This window comes from Epinephelus moara, chromosome 13 (genome assembly GCF_006386435.1).
Source record: "Epinephelus moara isolate mb chromosome 13, YSFRI_EMoa_1.0, whole genome shotgun sequence".
In the NCBI taxonomy this organism is placed as follows: Eukaryota; Metazoa; Chordata; class Actinopteri; order Perciformes; family Serranidae; genus Epinephelus; species Epinephelus moara.
The window spans coordinates 24,222,589-24,245,815 of NC_065518.1; the positions used below are offsets into that span (position 1 = coordinate 24,222,589).

The 23,227-nt window shown below is 42.7% G+C and overlaps 1 protein-coding gene and 1 non-coding gene across 2 annotated transcripts in view; both read left to right on the forward strand.

The window, feature by feature from the left end:
- The window catches only part of fam20cb (FAM20C golgi associated secretory pathway kinase b), a 65,876-nt gene extending 43,130 nt beyond the window's left edge, over positions 1-22,746 (forward strand). Inside the window, exons 4-11 of the mRNA XM_050059837.1 lie at positions 12,428-12,520; positions 16,312-16,427; positions 17,118-17,298; positions 17,711-17,820; positions 17,985-18,066; positions 19,302-19,361; positions 19,556-19,706; positions 20,976-22,746. Coding sequence (XP_049915794.1) covers positions 12,428-12,520; positions 16,312-16,427; positions 17,118-17,298; positions 17,711-17,820; positions 17,985-18,066; positions 19,302-19,361; positions 19,556-19,706; positions 20,976-21,092 — 910 coding nt within the window. The 3' untranslated portion in view covers positions 21,093-22,746. The remainder of the gene's footprint in view (positions 1-12,427; positions 12,521-16,311; positions 16,428-17,117; positions 17,299-17,710; positions 17,821-17,984; positions 18,067-19,301; positions 19,362-19,555; positions 19,707-20,975) is intronic.
- Positions 15,283-15,355, forward strand: trnar-ccu (transfer RNA arginine (anticodon CCU)). The gene has a single exon. It is a non-coding gene; the product is annotated as a tRNA-Arg (tRNA).
- Positions 22,747-23,227: the final 481 nt, after the last annotated feature.

Consider the following 23,227-nt stretch of genomic DNA (forward strand, 5'->3'; position numbering starts at 1 on the left):
CTTCATGGTGTCTTTCCACGCGCTAAACCTCTAATAGCTGTGTTTTGCTCAGTGATTTGCATTTCGGACTATTCTTCGCTGAAGCATATGCCTCTTTGAAGTGCCTCCAGATTTAAAAAAAAAAACTGTTGTATTGTGAAGGCGTTGGCTATTTATTCAAGATGGCTTCATTTACATTGCGCTGCCCCCGAGGACTCGGAGGCTAAACTTGAAACAGGATGTAGTTTCTTTTAAAATCATCTGTCTTGCATAATTCATTATATTGACATTATCTGTGTTCACACACATTACGATGTATGTGAATCGTGGTTATGTCTGTGAATTGGTCTCAGAAGGAGGTGCATTTAACATGAATACATCTCTGTTTTCCATGGAGAATTTCTAGATAGGAAGCTTCCTGTAACGTTGGTTTTTACAATGAGTGTGTGTGTGTGTGTGTGTTATCCTAGTTGTCAGTACGCTAGCTCTCTACTTTCATCACTTGCCAGCATGTGTGTGTGTGTGTGTGTGAGAATGTGTGCCTTTGTAGCCTATATATGCCTATTTGTGGCTCCCTCCTGTGTCTATCCCAATCTATCTCACCCAAATGTGTGTGTGCACGCATACCTATGTGTGTGTGTCAATGTGTCACAGCAAAAGAGAGAGAGAGAGAGTGAGAGAGCTTTGCTGGAAGGAAACAGCTGTCTCTCTGTATGTCAGGCCTGGGATCTGAAGGGGTAAGGGAGTATCGGAGGAGGAGGAGGGAGGAGGATGAAGAGTACTGCAGTGCCCGGGGAGCTATGACAGCCATCACACTTAGAAACTGCGACACACATAACCTGAGCAACACACACACACCTGGATCACGGTGTGAAGGTTGTTTCAAGAGCCTTTGGGTGTTTGTGTCGCGCTACTTAAAAATCCTCGAGTGAAATTTCATTATGGCTGCTCACACTCTGATTGAAATCAGCTGGTGTCTTTATATTTCAGGTATCGATGGTTGTCAGATTCTAATAGCCAGCGTGGAGGAGCCGTCATGCAAACAGCCATCGTGTGTCATTTAGACTCTCTGTTGTGTTCTGAGCCTTTTGATGAAGAATTACTTTGCAATAATCAATTGAGCATTCAAATGAGAAGAAACACTATTAAATTATATGGTTTTAATGGAGTGTTGTGATGAAGCTGCAGGGAGGAGCTTTCATCATGTCAGCGGCAGATAACATAACTGGCTCGTATCCAAGTTGAAAGAAAAAACTTGTTGATGTGATGTGTAAGGTTGCTACACCTGTCTTTCTGTTTCTTTTTTCCTTCCTTCCTTCCGCCCTTATTCTTAGCTTCCTTCTTTCATCTTTATTTCTTTTGTGCTTTTGTTGTCTCATTCTTTCTCTTTTCTTCTTTCGTTCCTTTTTTCTGTCAGTATGTTCCTCTTTCTTTCTTTCTTTCTTTCTTTCTTTCTTTCTTTTCCTTCTTCTCTATACTCTCACCTTTTCTTTCCTTTCCATTCTCTTCTTTCCTGCCTTTGTCTTTTTTCTGTTGTTCCTTTGTTTCATCTGTCCTTTCCTCTTTACGTCTGTCTTTCTTTCTAAACTTCTCTCCCTCTTTCTTTCCTTATTTCCTTCCTTCTTTCCCCTTTATTCCTGTCTTTCCTTCCTCTCCTTCCTTTTTTCTGTCTTCTCGACTTCCTTTCTGTCTTTCCTTGTGTTTCGTTTGGCCGTCTCTTTTTGCTTCTGTCTTTTTTACTTCTTTCCCATTTCTTTAATTATGTGCTTCCTTCCCTCTCTCTTTCCTCCTTTCCATCCTTCCCCCTTTCCTCCTGTCTTCACTTTTGTTTCATCTGTCCTTCTTTCTTTTCTTCTTTCCTTTTTATTTCCTTCCTTCCTTCTCTTGCTCATTCTTTACTCCCCCTTCCTTCTTTCTTTCTGTCTTTCCTTTAGTTCCATCCCTTCTTTCGTTTTAATTTTCCTTTCCTTCCTTACTTCTTTCCCTCTTTGCTCTCTTATGTCCATCTCTCCTTCACATGTTCCTTATTTCCAGCCTTAGTCCTTTCCTTATGTTTCATCTGTCACCGTTCTTTCCTTTCCTATTTGCACCTTTACTTCCTTGTTTCTTTCCCTTTTTCTTATTTCCTTTTTCCTTTCCTTCTTTCTTTCCTTTTACCCATCCTTTCTCCTGTCTTTCTGTCTTTCTCTGTCTGTCCTTTCACACTCAAACACCAAATGTCATGTCTGTGTACCACCATACAGATCACTTACTCATACAAAATAACCTGTCACACTTTCCCATTTGTGCGCCAAATCCGTGTTGCAGACATGAGATTATAGCAGTGACACCGGTAAACGGTAACACGTATCGTGGGATGCAAACGGGCAGGTACGCCCGTCTCATATGCTGGTGAAAGGCTTTTTTCTCAATTTATCAAATGTCATCGCTCAAAAGGTCAGCCTTCACATGCGTTATGCTTGAGATAAAACAATGCGCCGCCTCCTCTCATCTCCAGTCTCCCTGTGGTGCTTTTTTTTTCTCGTTTTGTTGACCCATAGATGGGATTCGCTATCTTACCCTCTCATGCATTTAAAGCTTACCTGCCTCCTCGCAGCTCAGCACCCCCCTCTTGAGGTTTCAAAACCTCTTTCAAGCCACCTCTGTGTGTATGTGCGCATGTACAGTACAGTATGATCCTATATTTGTGTATGAGTGTATAGATGTGCAGGGGTTTTGTGTGAGTGTGCGAGTGTGCTCTCACTTTGCCATGCCCGTGGGTTTGACGGATGATGTGTGACAAGTGTGTGGAGTCAGCCCTTTGGTGGGAACCCGCTGGGGCTGGAAGATGCCCTTGTCCTTTTATATTTTACAGCATATCTTTTTACTCCTCCACTGTGCGCACTGTGGCCTCCGACCATAGCTATAGGCTTATGGTGATCGATTGGCAGTTTGACTTTGAAACTAGATAAAACTCTCTCCGCGCTACGCCCAGATGCACTGTGGCACGCTGATACTTTGGGTTTTATACATCACCTTGGATGAGATATTCACTCTTATTGTTAAGTCAGAGGAAACAACATTCTGATGTGTTGTTTCCATAATTCAGCTCGGATGAGAGTATTGGAGAAAGATACTGGAGCGTGAGCGAGGATTGTTCAACGGTGAGCAGGCCGGACTGTGAAAAACGATGAAAAGAGAAAGAAAATAAAGCCCACTGTATCTCCAGTTGTGTGGAAGGAATTCACAGTGAAATGCTTCATGCATAATGCTGAGCTGTCACAACTCCTGGATTCTTCATAATGGATGACTCGTAGCCACCGGGATGCAACGCAGAGAAAAGGGAGACATGGATTTGGGATGCGAGCGCCCAGAAGTGCTCAACTAAAGGCACATTTGGAATTGTGTTGAATATATGTAACAGCTGGTAAGGTGAACAAGCTGCTACGCCATATAACATCACATGTTGGTGGCTGTAATTACTGTAAGCAGGGAGAGTTAAAGGAGGACTCCACCAGTTTATTACGAGTTAAATAATTTCCTCTGTGGCTATGGAGGAGTGTCCTTTAGGCCCTGTCGACATGTGAACAGATATTATTAAAAGGGGATATTTTCATCCACGTCTTGGCCTCTCGTCCACACACAAACAGAGTTTTAGGTCACTAAAATAGAGATTTTTGAAAACATCTAATACAGTGTGGATTTTCCAGAATTCCGGTACTTTGTATCTGTAAGGAAATGTGAGACAGAGTATTGGGGAAGCGGTGACATCGTCTCCTCAATTTTTGCATGTCTATTCTTGCTTTGTGTAATGAGCATAAGCTAAACAAAATTTTGTTAGCACTGCTTGGCCCAAAGACTAGGGTCGGGTACCAAACTCAGTACTTTTTAGGCTACCGACCAAGTTACGTCATAACTATAGAGTACCGATTCACGTTAAATCCATTGGTGCAAATGTCGGTACTTGAGAGAGCGCATCTCGGTGAGAATGCTGGGTTTAGACAAGAGCCGGAAGTGCCATGAAGTACCCCAAAGCCTGGAAGCCAGGCACCAAGCTCTGAGGCCGACAATGGAGCTCCATGGAGCCAGCAGGTTCAACTTCAGACAAGATGCAGAAGCTTCCTGAAGCTTGCCATGGAGCTTCGCTTTTCGCTTTTCAGTGTACTATGTCACCTCTGCAGCTGGATCAAATCTACATTTTTGTTATTACAGAGAAAGTAAAGTACCGAAAAGAAGTACCATTGGGTACTAGTATTGAGTTCCAGGTAGCAGTGCCTTATTAGTTCAAATGTGAATGGTTTCCAACTCTGGATTACTACTTTACACTTAAGCTTAGTATTCCTGCACCTCCACATGGGCAAATGTAGTTAGCTGCTGCTCCCAATCTTATTTTATCTCTAAAAGTTGGCCAGAAACAACAGTTTTGGATCAGGCCTGATCGAACTATCAGATGGTGGGATCATTACAGATTGGGATTGTTGTAGATGAGGAATGGTAGGAAGACATTAGCATGTCCAGAGCATCACTTGTATCTTTAAGTGAGCTCCTTCACCCTTGTATTGAAGGGGAATCAACGGTGATGAAATCTCTAGACGGTGTTTAGAAGAAGGTAATGTTTACTACCTTTGTGATGAGGGGAGAATGTGGAAGACAGCTAATGCCGGCAAGCATTTGGAGTTGTTTCGCATTCTAGTGTGGACTGAGATATTTTGTAAAACAAAGATCATGTGGACAAGTGTTTTATTAAACAGAGAAAAAACATCTGTTATTAAAAATATGCGTGGACGGGGCCAACATCTTTTTTTACTTCATCAGGCTGATCTTGGTTTAGGTTTGAAGACCACTTATGTTTGACAGAATGTCTGCCTAACAAACAGGGGCATGAAGTTTGGAAGACGTGGGTATTAACCAGGCAGCGGACATCTAATAGAGCTATATCTTTGCATTGTGGGGAATGTAGGATCTGACCTTTTTGGAGCTTGAGCTAAACAGGGGATTCCACTACTTCAATTTTGACCATTTAAAGAAAAATCTGTCTCTTGCGAGCCTCCCTGCTTTGTAGGAAAGTGGTACTGAATTGCTGGAGGAACTAAACTTTGATACCCAGAAATCCTGCAGCGGTGTATCAGTGAACTGAACACAGCAGAGTCACGCTGCAGGTTTACCATCCAGGTGGTTTTATACCAAAGGGACGACACATCTAGCGTTGAGCCTTGCTGTGTAGGAGTACGCTTTTCAACTTCAACTCATCACTGAAGGCAGGAAAATGACCAGCGCCAGAATATTATTTGGACAGAGTGAATCTGAGTGTTTTTATTTGCAGCTCCAGGCAAAATACCTTTTACTGATTTGATGTCAATAACAGGGCAAAAGGAAATGCCTCTTCCTTATTTCCCCTCCTTCCTCTCTCTTTCTGTCTCTCCTGCTGGTGTTGCAGAGGTCAGCTATGCACTGTATGCACAGGTAGATTTTCCAGATGCAGCGCTCTCATTCACCTTTATATTCTCACACTGCTGTGTGTTCGCTACGAGACCTCCGCTGCCCCACTGGCTGCTGGGGCCCCTCGGAGCAGAGCCAAGAAACTGTCTGGCCACCCAGTGTAAACTATGTGTTTACAGCGAGGCCAGGGTCACACTAGGCATGCTTGAGTCAGTACGTCTCACCTGCTGCCCATGATAAAGGATCTGATGTTGGCGTAGACAGCTGGCTATAGTGGCGCCACCAAACCCTACTTCAGAAAATACTCTATTTCTTCTGTCCTCACATAACAGCGTTTGGCAGTTCTACTCTGTCTTGCTGAGGGGAGAGAAATGTATGCTTCTCCTGGCAGCCCGGTGCAAGATATCTACTTATCATTCAGCATAAATCCGCAGTGGATTTGTAAATATTTTAAAGGTTAAGCTCAACCAGGCGGTCCAAAGTAAAAGGAACGAGTAGCTTTTGAGCAACCACCATCTCTGCCCTCCTCTCTGTTTTCACCGAGCTTAGTGCATACTGTGTACTCAAACATTTATAGACTTTATAATGTGGTCATGCATTTATGTATGTTTTCCCTTGCCTTACGTTGGTAGCGCAGCTTCCTCGAAACAACATGCCTCTAATGGTTTACTTGATCAGAACACACTCAGATTTGGCTGAACACAGGTGCTGCTGTTAGAGGATTCAGACATAATGTTATGTAAGGGCTGCATATTTGTTAGTTCAAAGAACACGTAGAGACATCTTCTGTGGTTTGTCCTCTTAACTGTCCCTGGTTATTCTCCCCATTTAACTCCAGCGCCTTTGTCACACTTTATCTCTTCTACTTTCTTCTTCCTCTCTTTTTAGTTCCCGGTCGGGGGGGGGGGGCGTCATGCCATGCTCTAAATAACTTTATTGACATTTGAATTGGATGTGGATCACGGTAATTATCCAGCCTTCCTGCTTCCTGGCTGGCATTCAGCGAGAGGAGAGCGTCGGTGCAGCCGGGCCACAGGCAGGGAAATTTGTCTCAAATGCAAACACATGCTCGTATTCACATGCTCTTCACTCATATTAGCATTCACTGAGTCACAGAAAAGCAGTGACACAAAACGTGCACGCCTCATCGAGTTGTGTTTTGGAGCTTAAGAATAGAAGCGCGGATAAAGCAGCTTATTGTGGTGTCCACCCCTATAGAGACAGCGATGTAGTAGCACTATGTGAAATATGCTCGTGGATTTCTTTAAGGCTGAATGACTATGAATCATTGCAGCAGAATGTTTGCTCATGCTTATCCCCCAAGAAATCTCCATGACGACGCTCCTGTACGGTCAGCACAGTCATGAAATACTGGCAGGTTAGAGCTCCACTATTAGACATTTTGTCTGTGGTGCTTAAATATAGCTGCGGGCTTTTATCTTGTGAATGTGAAGAGATTATCTTTATTTTACAACACATGATCATGTCAGGCAGCGCTGGAAATCAACTTATCAACATAAGAGCGTATTTGCCTTACTTATTTTTGATGCTGTGTCATGTTGTTGTTAAATATAAAAACACAGTACTCTCAATTTTTGAACTGATTTCTCTCAAGATTTACTTGCAATCATGGTGTCAGGGAGTGATTCAAAGGAATAGTTTGAGATTATAAAATACACTTGTTCGCTTTTTTTTGCCAAGCATTAGATGAGAAGGTTGATACCACTCTTATACCCTTCCATTAGATATGAATCTACAGCCAAAAGTTAGCTTAGCTTAGCATACAGACTGGAAACAGGGGGAACAGCTAGTCTGGCTCTGTCTGAACGTTACAAGAATCTAAAACTCACTAATTAAGTCTTCACCACTTACATGACTTTATGGAGTATCCACTGGTTGCCTGGCAACTTCAAGGTGCCTATAAGACTTGAGGATGTCCCTGCATTCGGCTAAGAAAAAGTCCTACACACAACCCCCCCTTAAACACAAGACTGTTTTTTCTAATTTACTCAATACTGCTGGATAGTATATTAAATTCTATCATGAATTTCCTGAGTCTATAACTCTCAGCTCTTACTGGAAACTAAAAATAATGTTAATTTGTGGGTGTTCGCAGTTCGCACTTATGCTAACGCCTTCACTGAAAAAAATATTTTGCACTTTACTTCTATTAAATCTGAGGTGTCATAGTAAGTGAAAAGATCCTGAACAAAAAGACACGGTTTTAAGTGGATTAAAAAAAGCTCCATGTTGTGAAAAACATCACAAGTTGCTGTTTTCACAACACTGAAGATGAAACATGGTAATTTGTGAGCTTCAGAGGTGCAGGTAGGTGAGTTTTTATCTTTTGGAGAAAGCCAGACTCGTTATTTACACCTGTTTCCAGTAGGGTTGGGTTGGTATGAGAAAAAAAAAAAAAAACGGTCAGGTTTTTGTGAAAAAACGCATCAAGTCGGTAATACCGGATTCTTTGCCAATTGGGGGCGCAGTTGACTCATTTAAAATAAAAAACGACCAAAGGACAACAGAGTGACAGTAACACGTTGTTTCTCTTATTCCTGACAAATAAATTTGCAGGTTTAGCTTACTCAGTCAGTGCAAACAAGGGTTGCCTCCTTCGTCTGGCTCAAAGCTAAAGTGTTGCCATATTGGCGCATTCTTTGATTTCTTCGAGACTAAATTGTCCGCCATTATCGACTCCCCGTCACTGTTAAACAAACTCCAGGCTACAGTAGAGGCCTCGGCGCATGCGCACTCGCACCTCCTAGCTCAGTCCCCGCCCCACCCCCCTCTCTCTCCTGCTCGCTGTGCACTTGGCGAAGAGGCAGACACAAGCTGTAAAATAGCGAATGCGGTCTGGTCGGTCTCAAAAAAAAAAAAAAAAAAAGGTCCAAGATGGAGTACCGAACCGAACTGGTATTACCGAGAACTGACCCAACCCTAGTTTCCAGTCTTTATGCTAAGCTAATGCCACATTTCCACATTCCACATTGTACGGCTCCACCTACGTCGACTTTTCCAGGTTTCTATTGGCAAAAGTCGTAGATACTACCTGATACTTGTTTTGGTACAACCTCAGTCGAAGATCCAAGTGAGCTGAAACACTACTAGAAGGTGTAGTTAAAACACTGCAGACTCTTGGGAACTGTCACTAGATGTCACTTGCACTGATTGGTACAACCTGCACAAAGCCGCCATTTTTAAATAGCCAAGCTACCACCAATAGCGTCTGCAGTTTTTGTATTCACTCGCCCCAGATTTTTAAAAATTGTAGGGTGCAAAACTGCTTTGCAGAGTAAAGGATCCAGTGAGTGACATATTGAAGATGATATCATGGTAGTTTCATGTGGCGTCGCTGTGGTGATCAGCTGAAAATCATGCCTACACTTAAGGGGTACTACCTGCAGTGGAAATAGAGATAAGAACCTGGTACCAAAAGTGAGGTGAGTCGAGTCGAGTTGAAACATGCAGTGAAAATGAGGCACGAGCTAACCAGCTGCTGACAGTTGCTTCATTTTTAGCGTTTGTCCATGATAGTGGTATCGATCTTCTCAGCAAGAAAGCCAATAAGTGCATTTCCCAAAATATCGACCAATTTCTAAGTTGCCATGGACTAGGAATTGCCAACTGGACAACAACTAAGGAACACATCAACATGCCTATTTGGAGAATGAAAGGCTTCTTATTTAATTGAATATCAGTTTTGACCCTATCACCTCGCATACACTTCACCTCCGAACTAATTTTCCCAACATTTGGCAGGAAATAAATCCAGGACGTGACATAGCACAACTGTCCCCGTTGATAAAAGAGTTGTATCCCCTTCATATGCTGGACTGAATGATATTGTCCCGTTGCGGGAGCTGAGCTGCACTGGTGTAAATAGACACTTTACTCTGCTTTTCAAAGTCAGTATCATTTTTCCTTGATGTGGAGCGAGAGCTGTGTCCCTGAAGCAAGGCCATCCAGGAGAAGAGAGCGATACAATCAACAGACAGCGCTCGGCCTTTACTGGCAAACAACCGCGTGGACGTGACGGATGAGCGTGAGAGAGGAGTGGGGAAACTGAGATTGAGAAATGTTAAAGGGAGAAATAAGTTGATGCTGATCATGGCAGTCTAGTGTGAAAACGCTTGCTAAATACTTCTATAAGCTCAGTGTACCACATGATGATTTTCTGTTTGGTCAAACTTCCACCCATCTGCATGTGGCTGTCTGTCAAATGCTCGCAGGCAGATCGAGGATGGAGAAAGATGAGAGAAAGACTGATAAAGAGAGGAGGAAATTGGAGAATTTTTAGTAGATGAGTGTGTTTCTGGGCTCCATGTTGGGTTAGTTAATGACTGGTGCATATGTCAGCCATGCAGCTGCAGAGTTTACAATCAGCCAGCCAGCTGAGGAAAGCGACGGATGGAGCGGAGAGAGAGAAAGAGAAAGGGAGAGGCAGACAGATATAAAGTATTAAGAAGAAAGCAGAGAAAACAGTTCTGCGTGAGGGAGTGCGGAGAAGCAGAGGAGGTGAGATAGAGGATTTTGAGCGAAATAAACAGAGAGAGGCATCCGGAGGGAATAGAGAGCGAAGGAGAGAAAGAGAAGTTGCCAAGATAGTTTCCATTCTTCTCATCCTCCCTCAACTAGCTGAAGCAGAAATGGCAGAGGCTGCAGTCCAAATCATTACACTCAGCTGCCTTCCTGGAAAGTATTTACTGTTGTCAATGAAAAAAGCAAAGAGAAGGCAGTGTGTATAAAAGGAAAAATAACTCAAATATGCAGCTCCTCTGTAGAGAGATTGCAATTTGATGATGGTCTGCAATGCCGTCCTTGTATTTCCCAAAGACATTAACATATTCTCTATACCTCGCACCTTCTCACAAAGTCTTTTCACCCCCTTCCTTTGACTTCGCCTTTTCACCCCGGCTGTCCTGTCTGTCCTGCCCCATCTTGGCCGTCCTCCATCAGCTCTGGGATTTAAGCCTTTAAGAGCCTCTTTTCCCTCCAGTAAGAGCTTTAAGGCAGAATGTGTGTGGAAAGCAGTTTTTTGGGGAAGGATCAGAGCCGGACAGAAATAGGTACAGATCGAGAACAGGAGTGGGCGCTTCAGGAGGAAGTCTCCGACCTTCGATTGTCCCTGCTTCTTGTTGCCCCACAAAACACCCACAGTAACTCCGACGAGGGGCCTTTTTTGTGAGGCAAGGACACGAGTTTATTGTGTCTCGGTTATTGCTCACAAACGTTGTTCGCAATATTAGGTACACAGGTGTAAAGCCAAAGTGTTTTATCACAGACTGGGCTCCTGTGCAGTGAGACGTCTTTGGAAATGGGAAGTTGTGTTGAAGAGATGTATTGATTTGAACTCAGTGCACCAATATCAGGGTGCAGAATACCCAGCAAATACTGTAATATGAAATTCCTTTTAGTATGGCTTCTTACATACCTGCATTGTCTCGTGAAGTCCAGACCCACATATATAATGTTAAACCAGAGGTGGAGTGGAGCGGTGGCTTCTGGGGCTCCAGCCCTGACTGTTTTCTCAAAAGCCCTGAATCTTTTAGGTTTGTAAGATACTTTCAACTTGATGTCATTTCCCCTAAATCTCTCTGACAGGACTGTGTCAGACTGACAAATCAATGGAGCAAAAGCTCTTACTTATCAATTATTAATGCTTTAAAACATCTTACTTAAACAACTTAAAGCCCATTTTTGCCTCTTTTATGGTGGCTGGAGTGAAAATTAGTCATGCTCAACATTTGTTGTGGTTTGATGAATGATGAAGACAGTTGGAGAACAGTTAGCTACAAGATAGGATGTAGGCTCTACAGGATTTTTTTTATCTTAGCGGCAACCATGCTTTTCCCAAAGAATTTTAGGCCTCATATTATCTCAAGTGGCTTGAAAAATAGTGCATATAACTGTCTTAAATGGGATAAAAATCCACTGGGGGAGCATGCCCCTGGACCTCCCTAGATTTGGGCTAAGCCCCTAATGTTTACATGAGGCTTTGCCCAAGTCTTAGACCAGTTTACAAAGAAAAGATATAGCAACCAGCTTCTCAAATGTGCACATTTTCAGTTTGTCCTAGCCTTTTATGAAAGTGAATACATTTATTTGAATATATTTGGCTTTTGGACTTTTTGCCAGACAAAACTAATCTTTTAAAGACATCATTTGGGACCTCTGGGATCTTCTGACGGGCATTTTCTTGCCACTGACACTCTGTAGACCAAGAACTCATTAGGCTTGAGATAGACTTGCTTTGAGCTACACATTTGTGTGCTCATGATAGCTGCCTCACATATCCTACATCTTCCAGTTCCCTTGTCTCAGAATCAACAGATTTTGTGAATGGGATTTTGGTTAGATCCCTGAAATAAGGTCTGGGGTTAACACAAGCTCAAGAGGCTTTGTTGTTTGTTTGTTCTAGAACATAAAATCCGCCAGTAAATACCCCACTCATAAATTTTTTGAGGCCTTTACGTGTCTTTAAATGGTTGCTAACAAGTGGCAAAATGAGACTACAGAACGTCATCATGCTGAACACAGCTTTATAGCCTCGTTGTGAAGGTGATGTTAGGTCATATGACTGTGGTGTAGGTTTTTTGTAGCTTTTTACTTCTGGTGATTGCATTTAAGCCTCAGAAATACAAGTGGCCACAGAGGTTGTTTTCTGCAGTAATCCTAAACGTCATCCCTGTTGCACTCCATATAGTAACCTCATCGAGTGTCTTCATGTTTATTGTTCACATCATGCAAATCTGAAGGTTCTATGTGGTCTGACTTCTATGCCTTCTGGTGGAATCCTCCATACATAGGCATAAATGTGAACAATTCCGTCCACGATGCAGCTGGTTGCCTACGCAATTGCATGGTTAAAATCCAGGTATACCTCCAGCCTGAGTTGCAGCTTCAGTTTAATATGTTGCACTGTCAGGTGAACATGGAACCTTTTGCATATTGCTGACTGTCGAAACCTCGGCTTTGCACGACAGCTATACCTGACCTCTATGCTTTTTTTCTCCTTGTGTCTCTGCAGGCAGACCCGGGACCAGGAGACCCCACCAGACTTCTTCTATTTCTCCGACTTTGAACGACACAACGCAGAGATCGCTGCCTTTCATCTGGACAAGTAAGTCAACATTAGACAATCTCACGGGTGCACGGTACATGTTATCTGGGGCATCACGTTGTCATGGTCATCTGTCTGTCTTCTCTGTCGTTTTGAACCACATATTCTTCTCTGTAACCACCAGCTAAAGGGGTACAAATTTTTGTAGATAATTTTGATAACGCCTTTAAAAGTATGAGCTACCCTTGGTTTCAGAAATGGTTGTTTTGCATCTCTTTCAGCAACATTTTGCAGGTAAAACAAATCTTTATGCAGTTTGTCCTATTTTAGTACTCCACTGATTTAGCATTGCACTCATAAATAACACTGTCAGACTCACGGTGGACAGTTTTTAAAAAAAGAGGATCAAAATCGATGCAGCAGAGCCAGAGATATCATCTTTTTTTATTCCATGCATTCTTCTTCCTTGTCAAAGCCCGGTGGCTACATTACCCTCAGGGGCAGCACTGGATGCCTGGTGCAGAAACGGCCTCAATGCTACAACCACTTTCAACTAAATAAGGAAGAAATCCAATGTTCTTGAATGTGCTCTAACTCCTTCAAGCCCAAGTGCTTCTTTCCATCCTTGAGGGCCAACGTCCTGCAGGTTTGTGTTCCTCCCTGATTGCTAATTTGCTTCTGCTCGTGTCAGCTCATTAACCACCCGGGAGGAACAAAAACCTGCAGAACACCAAGCCAGAACTGAGTACCTTTGTTGTTTTACAGTAGAGCTTTAAGATATGTGTTTGCGAGGAGACTCGTGTGTGTGTGTGTGTGTGTGTGAATGCAGGCAGAGCTGCAGGCATACCCCATTTCTCTTCTGTGCATGAACCCCCTCCACGCACTCCACATTTTCTCCGTGCTTATTTGTACATTTTGCTTCTCCTTCTCGCAGCTTCTGTCCCTCAGAAACTCATCTTTTTTTTTCAATCGCAGCAAGCGGTGTGAGCCGGGGCCCGTGCAGCACAGCCTGCGAGCTCCGAGAGGCCATGAGTCATAGAGAATGAATGCCGCCCTCCCGCAGCTAGCATCTGACTGAACAATGACTGCAGCCTCCTTGCTTTGCTAACCACCACGTTCCCTGACTTCACTGCCTTTACAAGGCTAACACTTTACGGCCGGCCTGCCCGTCTGCCTGCTCCAGAGACTTTAATGAAAAGAGAAAACCTCACAAGGCTCTCTGATCGACCAGAGGAGGAGTTTAGCGCCGGCGTTGCTATTAAAGCCGAGCTGACGTCACTGTGGCTGTATGTTGTTATGAGCTTGTGTTGGAGTGTGAATGCTTGTGATACAAGATGATACTGGGGTCACACACACACATACACACACACGTCTATTCACATACATGCACACACACAATGGGGCCACAGCGGGTAGTGGTGTTGAATCTGCTTTTCCTTCAGGCACAATGACACAGTTCAGCAGCAATTGCATTAGCAGCAGCTTTCTTCACCAGTCTGCTACACATCTGGTCCTCCTCTATACACACACACACACGCATGAAAATACGCTCACACACTCCCGGCATATGTGTGGGTTAAGGGGAAGAGGAGGAAACCAAAGGCATGAAAGGCCCTGTGCCCATTCTAAATATAAGCCAGGCAGGGTTTGCCAAAAGCAGCGCTTTATTTTTTTTTCCTTATTTTGTCTGTTCTAAATTAGAGCCTGGCTACAGAGCTGCTGCTGCTGCTGGTGCAGAGGCTTAGGCTACACTGCCTCCCAGGGGGCCTGCAGACACACACAGGCTCTTTTTAAAAGTAGCATTCGCACCAGCGTGTGTGAACACATACACACAGAACCACTGTCTTTTCCTATATAGGCTACACTGCTGTAAGCATCATTAATTATGTGATTGGATTTAAATGGGAAGTGCATTTGGTGTTGCTGCATTAGGTGGGGGAAAGAGAGTAAGCAGCTATAAAGATATGACCTTAAAATATTAAACTATATAGCTACAAATTCACGACACCCACAGGCGTCATACTTTTTTCAGCTGGGAGTATATGAGATGAGTCCCGCTGTTGTTAGTGCGCAGCTCTCGGCGGGCCTCTCTGTCCCACCCTGAATGTAACACAGGTTTAAAATGGCCACCGCTGGGGGAATAAGGTTTATCAAAGGGACAAGGATGGAGGAAAAAGTGTGGGTGATGAACGGAACTGAAGCCAGCCCTAGCTGTTCCCTTTAGCATGGCAACAGGCCCGGGCCCAGCAGGCCAGACTGTGCTCTGCGGTGCCTCATTCTGTGTCCGAGGATAGAGACATGACTGTGTGCGTCTGTCTCACCCCACCCACCACCACGCCGCTTGATGGCATCATTTATATGGCAAGCCCTCTGTTAACGGCTCTCCTTCTCCACTAGGTTCTCCCATATCTCTCCTTCTATTCCCCTGGCTCCATCTTTAATCTTGGTCTCTCTTTCCGTGTCTCCCTGCCCTCGGGCCTCGGCCATTAGGTGTTGTCAGACGTATTAATATTTAAAGAGCCCGTGCTGATGTTGTAGCCGTGTGGTATTGACTACAGGAGCCACACATGCATAAAATAGGCATGTGGCACGCACACAGGAAGACAGTCACGCCATCTTTGAGTAAAACCTATATCTCAGAATATATTAAACCAGAGAGCTGTATGGAAGTTAAAAATGGGTTTGATGTAGAATGACAGCCACATAAAAACCACATAGGTTTACCACCATGTGGTGTAACTGTCAGGTCAGGACTTGTGTCACAGTGCCCCCTGTTGGCAGTGACAGTGAATTAACTGACTGTGGTGTGCAGGTAGCTGTGTGCCCCAGTGGCCTAATGGATAAGGCACTGGCCTCCTAAGCCAGGGATTGTGGGTTTGAGTCCCATCTGGGGTGGTATCTCTTTACTTTCCAAACCTACATACAGCATGTCCTTGTTGATCAACCTACTTTACATGGGGGCCACCCTTGCAAAACTGCAGGAGACCTGTGGCAAATTAATAAACGAATACTGATAATATTTATCAGAGAAAAATCCAGTTATGGCAGTCCTGCGCAGGTCAGGTGTACACAAGGGTGTTTCTGGGGTTTGAGGACATTCGCGGCTTAGCCCGGACCTCTGTCGGGGGGGTCCTGGGGTCCCTCTCCTCGCACTCCTGCACTTTTTGTGTAATTTCTTTTCATTGTGAATTAGAAAATGGTCAGCAGACCACCCGGCACCATATCACGGGCCAAGATTTGGCCCAGGGACCATAAGTTTAGTATCACTACTCTACAGACACTTTTTCAGTGGGCCACATGAAGAGCCCTGTGGATGATCATTTACTCAAACTCTTTTAACATTCTCCAAATAAGTAAAATAAAGCAACATTTTCAGGGTTTTTGTCAGCCAACTGGCACCATTTAAAGAATGCTGAAATAGCTATTAGTGGTTCCTGTTTGCAGTCTATCCATGAATGTACAGACAACTCTTACACTTTTACTTTGATATGGAAGAAAACCCCCAAAAAATGTCCAAATGTCCCAAATGTCTCAGACAAGTTTTGGAGTCATGAGGAGCATCTTTTTTCTCTATGATTTCTAAGTGGATTCATGGACATTGGAGATATTCCATTCCATATCTTAGGAAAGTGTAAGTTACACTGAATCTAAAAATATCTCTGTCACGTCTTTGTGTGACTGAGTCATGACTCTGAGAAGGAGTGCGGTTTTCAATGCAAATTGCAGCAATTAGGTTAAAGTATGTTAATTGCCTCCATTAGCACTGTGTTTGTGTTCAGCCACTGTTTGAACACCTCTACTGTATTCTGAAGGCAGACTGTAACCCCTCAGTATGTGTCCCTGTCCTGTAGGATCCTGGACTTTCGTCGCGTCCCTCCTGTGGCCGGCAGGCTCGTCAACATGACGAAGGAGATCCGAGATGTCACGCGAGACAAGAAGCTCTGGAGGACGTTCTTCATCTCACCAGGTACAAACCGAAAAACGGGCAGAGTTATTGGTTTTCAGAAACACATCTAGGAGGAAGAAACTTTAACCAAGATACCATGAAATTGATTTTGCTACATCCACAGAATTGATATAAAAAACGCTGCACACATTTCAGTTCAGTCTTCTCTTTAGTTTTCTATCATGTGTACCCCAAGACTGAGGGACACACGCTGTTATACAGTCATCAGTTGAGATTATTTGGCGATCTCAGAGGAGAAAAATAATAATTAAATGCCATCTGTGCAGTCTTCAACAATATCTTTTCATCATGCAAAAGTTAAAGCCAAGCAAAAATGAACAGTTTTCCTTCTTGGTAATGTAGAGCAAAGCCCGTTCTGTGCCCTGAATTACTGGGATATTAATTTGCATGGGATTAGTATTATCAGGGGACTTTAGCTTTGCCAAAGCACGACAGTTAATTAGCAATGCAACTTTTACTTTACATATTATACACATGGAAAACTTTCACAGGATTAAAACTACTGACAATCGCAGCAATTAATACAAGTCACTGGATGTCTCCAGGTAGTTTTAATCTTGTGAAAGTTGGCCTTTAAATATATGTGGTGTGCATTTCAAAAGGCCAGAGAGAGTGTGTCACTTTTTATACTTGTTACAAACAATGGTTTAGCAAAGCAGCCACAACATGTTTTCTTCTTCCCACTCTCAGCCAACAACGTGTGTTTCTACGGAGAGTGTTCGTACTACTGCTCCACTGAGCACGCTCTGTGCGGTAAACCAGACCAGATAGAAGGATCCCTGGCTGCCTTCCTCCCAGACCTGGCGCTCGCCAAACGCAAGACCTGGAGGAACCCGTGGAGACGCTCCTACCACAAACGCAAGAAGGCAGAGTAAGAGATCGATCCTGCACTCAGACAGTGCTGCGTTGGCTGAATGAAGCAGACACTGAGAGATTCACAGTAGAGTCCTGTAGGTCCGGCTATCAGAGGATATTTATTACACTCACCAGGAGATCTGTGGTGTCTAAGATATCATGTAAATCAATTCATAGCTGACTGACATCCAATGAAACAATTTGCACAGATTATGCCACGGAAGAAAACACTTAATTGCGATCTTGTTTTGATAAGAAGAAAAAAAAAATCTTAGTTTCCCTAAAATCATCTCAAGAATAAATTGGAACAAACATGTTAAAAGGCGGAACAAATTGGATTTTGGTGATGTGTTTGCAAAGCAGATGCATAAATTCTGATAAAATAAAAATGTGAACAAGATATTAATGTGATATGTTGAACTCTTCAGATGGGAGGTGGACCCGGACTACTGCGAGGAGGTCAAACAGACTCCACCATATGACAGCGGGACACGACTGCTGGACATCATGGACATGACCGTCTTTGACTTTCTCATGGGTGAGTATGACCATCTTATGGTGGTCTCTCGCACCGTTTCAGAAGTCAATAGTAGGCGAGACGTTGTTGTACACCTACTGTACACACGCATCATATAACTACAGACACATATGTGCTCTCTGTGATCCCTCTTGGCTGAATTGTTTACTTGTATCCCAACACAGGAAACATGGATCGCCACCATTATGAGACGTTTGAAAAGTTTGGAAATGAGACCTTCATTATCCACCTGGACAACGGCAGAGGGTGAGACACCGCATTGTAACTCAAGTGGCTGAAAAAAAGAGACTGTCAGACTGATTGTCATTCAGAGATGTGCTGCTCTCATTATTCCACTTGATGGATATGTTATAGTGTATTAGTGCATTCACACAAATAATAACAAATGAGAGAATCACAAAAACAAATACATAATGTGCAGGTGTTTGAACCAGAAATTTGAAATCATTTACAGAATTGTCTTACCACATGAAAAGGTAGGAAGTGCATACGATTGCTGTGCATCCTGATGGTGACTGGAATACTTTTTGGATGACTTATCATCATATGAACACTCTGTAAAAATGTCAGAATGCCTTTTATGCACTACAGTACATAATTCATAAACCAAATATGTCCTCATAACGAGCTCACAGTTGATAAGTGTGTATTGACAATTTTGAATTTGATTTGTACTTATGTTACAGTACCAGAATTTTAAACTTTGATACAGTATCAGCTTAAAAAAACGATAATCAATACCTCTTTTGATGCCATGGCAAAAAGAAAAAAGTCTATTGACAGCCTTAGTTTGTGCAACGCAATTGCTGAGATGTTGAACATGTAGTTGTCTTGGGATTGTCTTTAGATAATACAAACAATCATTTTAAAATCCGGTTTTTCATGAATAGGAAACTGCATAAAATTATGCACATATGAATATATGAATGATAAATAAAGCATAAACTGTGAGCTAAAAAAGGCACAGAAAAAAGGAAAAAATTAAAGAAAAAATAAGTAGCAGGACAAGGGTCCAGTGTGTAGGATTTAGGATTATCTATCGGCAGATATATTGGCAATTATACATAATATTCATAACTATGTTTTCTTCGGTGTATAATCACCTGAAAATAAGAATCATTGTGTTTTGGTTACTGTAGAATGACTCATTTATATATACATAAGGAGTGGGTCCTCACCACAGAGTCCGCCATATTGGTCTACAGTAGCCCAGAACAGACAAACTCTGGCTCTACATTGAGCCATTCGCGCTGTTTGCATTTTCACATATTTGGATTGGCCACCATACTTCACCTACATACTTGGCACACAGGGGACATTTCAGTTCCACAACCTCACTGCTAGACACCACTAAATCCTACACACTAGACCTTTATCACAGTTAAACTTGCAAACAGCAAATTGCAAAACTGGTCAGAAAAAAGATTTAAATACCAGTCATCACCTTTAAATCCATCTATTGCTTTATCTTCTCACCCCAGCTTTGGAAAGCACTCCCATGATGAGATATCCATTCTGGTGCCGTTGACCCAGTGCTGCAGGTAAGATCTTCTTTCTGGTGTTTCTTTATATATCTTGATAAGAGTGCTGTCGTAGCGTTATTAATGCCAGTGCAAAATATACTGTAAGCAGGATTTTCACATGTGATTAGTTGGTACATTATCAGTACTCCCGAGCATATGGGGTATAACTGAAGCCAAACTGACTCTCCCCCCCCGCTGCTCTCTTTCTGCAGGGTAAAGAAGTCGACCCATTTGCGCCTGCAGCTGCTGGCTAAGGAAGAATACAAGCTGTCCATGCTCATGGCAGAATCTCTGGTGAGGGACCGCCTCAGTCCCATTCTCATCCAGCCACACCTGGATGCCATGGACCGACGACTACGCCTGGTCAGTGTTTCATTTTATACTGTGTGCCTTGTTTGCAGTGATGGGGAGGTGATAACTACATGTAGTTCAATTAGTAGTTTAACTTCTGTTTGCAGTAGCTGGGATGGCACATCAGATCTCAGAAGCTTTTTCAGTGGTTTACTACTATGGGTCATGTAGTTTATGTAATTATTTACATGACGTTTTTGCCATGCCATCCTCTGGCTGTCTAGGTGAGGACTGTTCGCCCTAGTCTCTAAATCAAGCACGTACCTCCTCTTTACTCAGTGTCAGCTCAGGTGTACCTCTGTGTAACAATATGATATACCAGACTCAGATTGTCATCATTTCCAACGATGTAGTTTGGATGTAGTTGAACAACTGTACTACAGTTTCAAAGTAGTTTCCTCAACACTGCTTATTTGATTTGTGTCTTTTCATATAACTTTGAAAGGAATGATTTTCAATGGTACACTTTCTTGCAGAGAGTATTGATCTTTTCATCAACCCTTTTGGCAGGAAAGTGAATTACCTAAAATGTTGAAGTATTTCTTTAAACATGCAGGAGAAAATATATTTGTGTGTTTATTTTTAAAAGTCCATGAAATGCTTTGAGCTTATTTGACCTGTAAGTAGGGATGTTAACGGTTAAAAATTAATCGGTTTATTGCAAGAATATTTTTAACCAGTTACACATTTTGGTCTATAGGTTAATTTTGCTACTCTTCAGTTAACTGTACCGCGCACCACCTGGGCCTGGTTTTAGCTAACGTTAGCTGACAGCACTTGTAACCACCACTCATCAATTGTAATGCCATCCCGACTAAACAGCGTTATGTTGTGTTGTGCACACCCGCCGGTGGCAGTGCTGCTAGCTAGTTCCCACCTGGTTAGTGCGCAGTGCAGTGTGGCTGTGGCTTACAGTAGCTAATGCAGCTAGCCAGCTGACTGTCAGCAATGCCCACAGAAAATAAAATAAAAGGCAAGACATTTACATCACAAATTAATAAAAATTCAGCACCTTAAAAATGGATAGTGCTTTGAAATGTGGCGCTAAAGCTCACTGAGTCAATGGAGCGCCGGACTAAAAGGAAAGGCCTCCTGAATTTTACATCATTTCGCGTTGTTTTTTTTTTTTTTTCTTTAAAACTAACTGGGTAGTGACCGGCTAATGGCTATCAAAATTAATAGAAAGTGAAATCTCGACCTCCTATAGTGACTTCGAACAGCTTTCTCCTTCATTCAACAATTAAACCTTACTCTTGTCTTTTGGTGTGTCATTGTCACTAGGTGCTGAACGTGCTGTCAGAATGCATTGAAAAGGAAGGCTACAGTAACGTTGTAGAAGACGACCTCCAGGGGCATCAAGGGACAGACCATGCCCACACCAGCCCACGACGGAGGTAGCTGTCCAGGGGCGCTGGTGGCTGGATAGGACTGCCTCCTTGGAGACAGGAGATCCAGTCTTTCTCTTAAAAACTGAACTCCTGTGACACAGATGAGCTCCATCTGTACCGAATTTCTCAGAGGGCTTGATTTCTTTTTTGCTGAACTTACAGCCTGTCTGCCTGAGGTTAATATAAACTGTCTGGAAGTGGAAGCCTGCTGGATAGGACTGGACTTCAATGTGCAATGACTTGGAACTGCACAGATGCTCGCAGGTGATGAATCTGGTGCCGGGGTCACAAACTAAACTGAACCAACCCCCCTCCCAAACATCACCTAGACTCCTTAAAATATCCAGCTCTGACTCTAGTGTAGGATAGTGTCACCGCACCAACCCACCGCAGCACTACCAAACCATGAAAGTCTTGCAAGAGACGCCTTCTCTCTGTCTTGTTCAGGACCCTTTTTTTGAATTCAGTGAATTCTGAGGGACTTGTAAAGAACCTCCCGACCCCCTCTCCTCCCCTCTCTTCACAAGCTGAATTATGTGTTTATACATATTGTTGGTATTGCAAGTGTTTCGGTTTCACGGTGGAGGAGGAGGCGGAGGTTGACGTCCTATTGTCTTAATTATCAAAAATGATGTTTTATTGATTTTGCTGAAAAATGTTTTATTGCATAGTGTCTTTTTTTTTTGTTTATTTGATTTCCGCTGAGCCGATTCAGCTTCTATCATTTGGTTTTCAAGATGGAAATATTTGATTGGAGTGCAGGTTTACTCCTGGATTTAATTTTTGCCCATAAATGTTACTTGTACTTGAGAGAGTATTTATTAAAATTCATATTTATTATTTGAAAGGAATACTGAAAAAGGAACTGAAGTGACATCACAGTGGTGTACTTCCTCGTTTGTCCAACAGAGGGCAAACTGAGCATGTGCAAAAGCAGCTGCCAGGTCCGTGCCTCTCAGTGAAGTTAACCCTCTCCATATTCCACCCCATTCCAAGTATCGAGCTCGCTTTGAAATTGGTTTTAAATCCACCACCAGTAGATTCAAATGCGTTTAATCCGACTACTGTTTCTGTTTTATCAGTGCAACAGATATGAGGTTAGAGTTATGGTACCAAAAGCCAAATGTGACACTAATAGTTTTATATTATTGTTTCTTTGTAATATATTTGATGTCCAGATGTTGCTGTTGTGGAGAGATTATTTTTCAGGATGTATATTTCATTCATTACCAACAGCTGATCGCTTTTAACTGTTGGTGTCAAACGATTCAGTCGCTGGCTGAAAGTTAATATATACAGTAGGAAAATCTAGTGCCTGTGCAATGATAGAAATACTTGAATGTCTGGTTTCATAGCCGAAAGGTTTGAGCTCCTCCCAGGTATGAGCTATAGATAAGATACAGAGGTCTACATATGTGTGTGCTGACTCCATCTGTTCCATAAGGGTTTTATTATACAGTCTAAGTTTCCATGGTCCTGTGTCAGGTCAGTACGGTGTGTATGGGCGTGTGAGTGGATCCATGGAGGACCTTAAGATGACGTGTTCTTAAAGTGAAAAATGCTTCTTTTTTTTATTCAACTCATTGTTTCTGTGGATTTTTTTGGGGTTTGTTTTTCATTTCTTTGCATCATGGTTAAAGTGCAATAAAACAAAATAAGCAGAATGTTATAATGCATCTATATCTTTTTTATCCAAAGTATCTCTTGTATGTGTCATTATCATGGGAGGTAATTATCCATGTAGTTCAACTGCAGGGTTTGTCTTACAACCTGTAAAGCCTATGTGATCATTCATGATTAGTGTTTGAGGACAATATTGAGAGGATCCTACTTAAAAGGGAACACCACCTACATTAAGAATTCCAATATGTTATTTCCATGGCCTAGGAAGGTTTAATCAATATTTGTGAACATGAGCTCTCTCTCAAAGCCAGAAACCAGAGAAGCAAGTTTCAAACTCATGATGTCATTAAGTATAGTGTGTGGCAAATCAATGGAAAATCAATGGGAGCCTTATTTGTTTTTTGACCAACAGAAGGCTTGTTTTCTTCTTTATACCCACATGAGCTTTATTCTGTCGTAGTGTTCTGCAGTGGTAATTTTGACAGCTATCATAGATTTAGTCTTGCTTATTAGTTGTTGTCA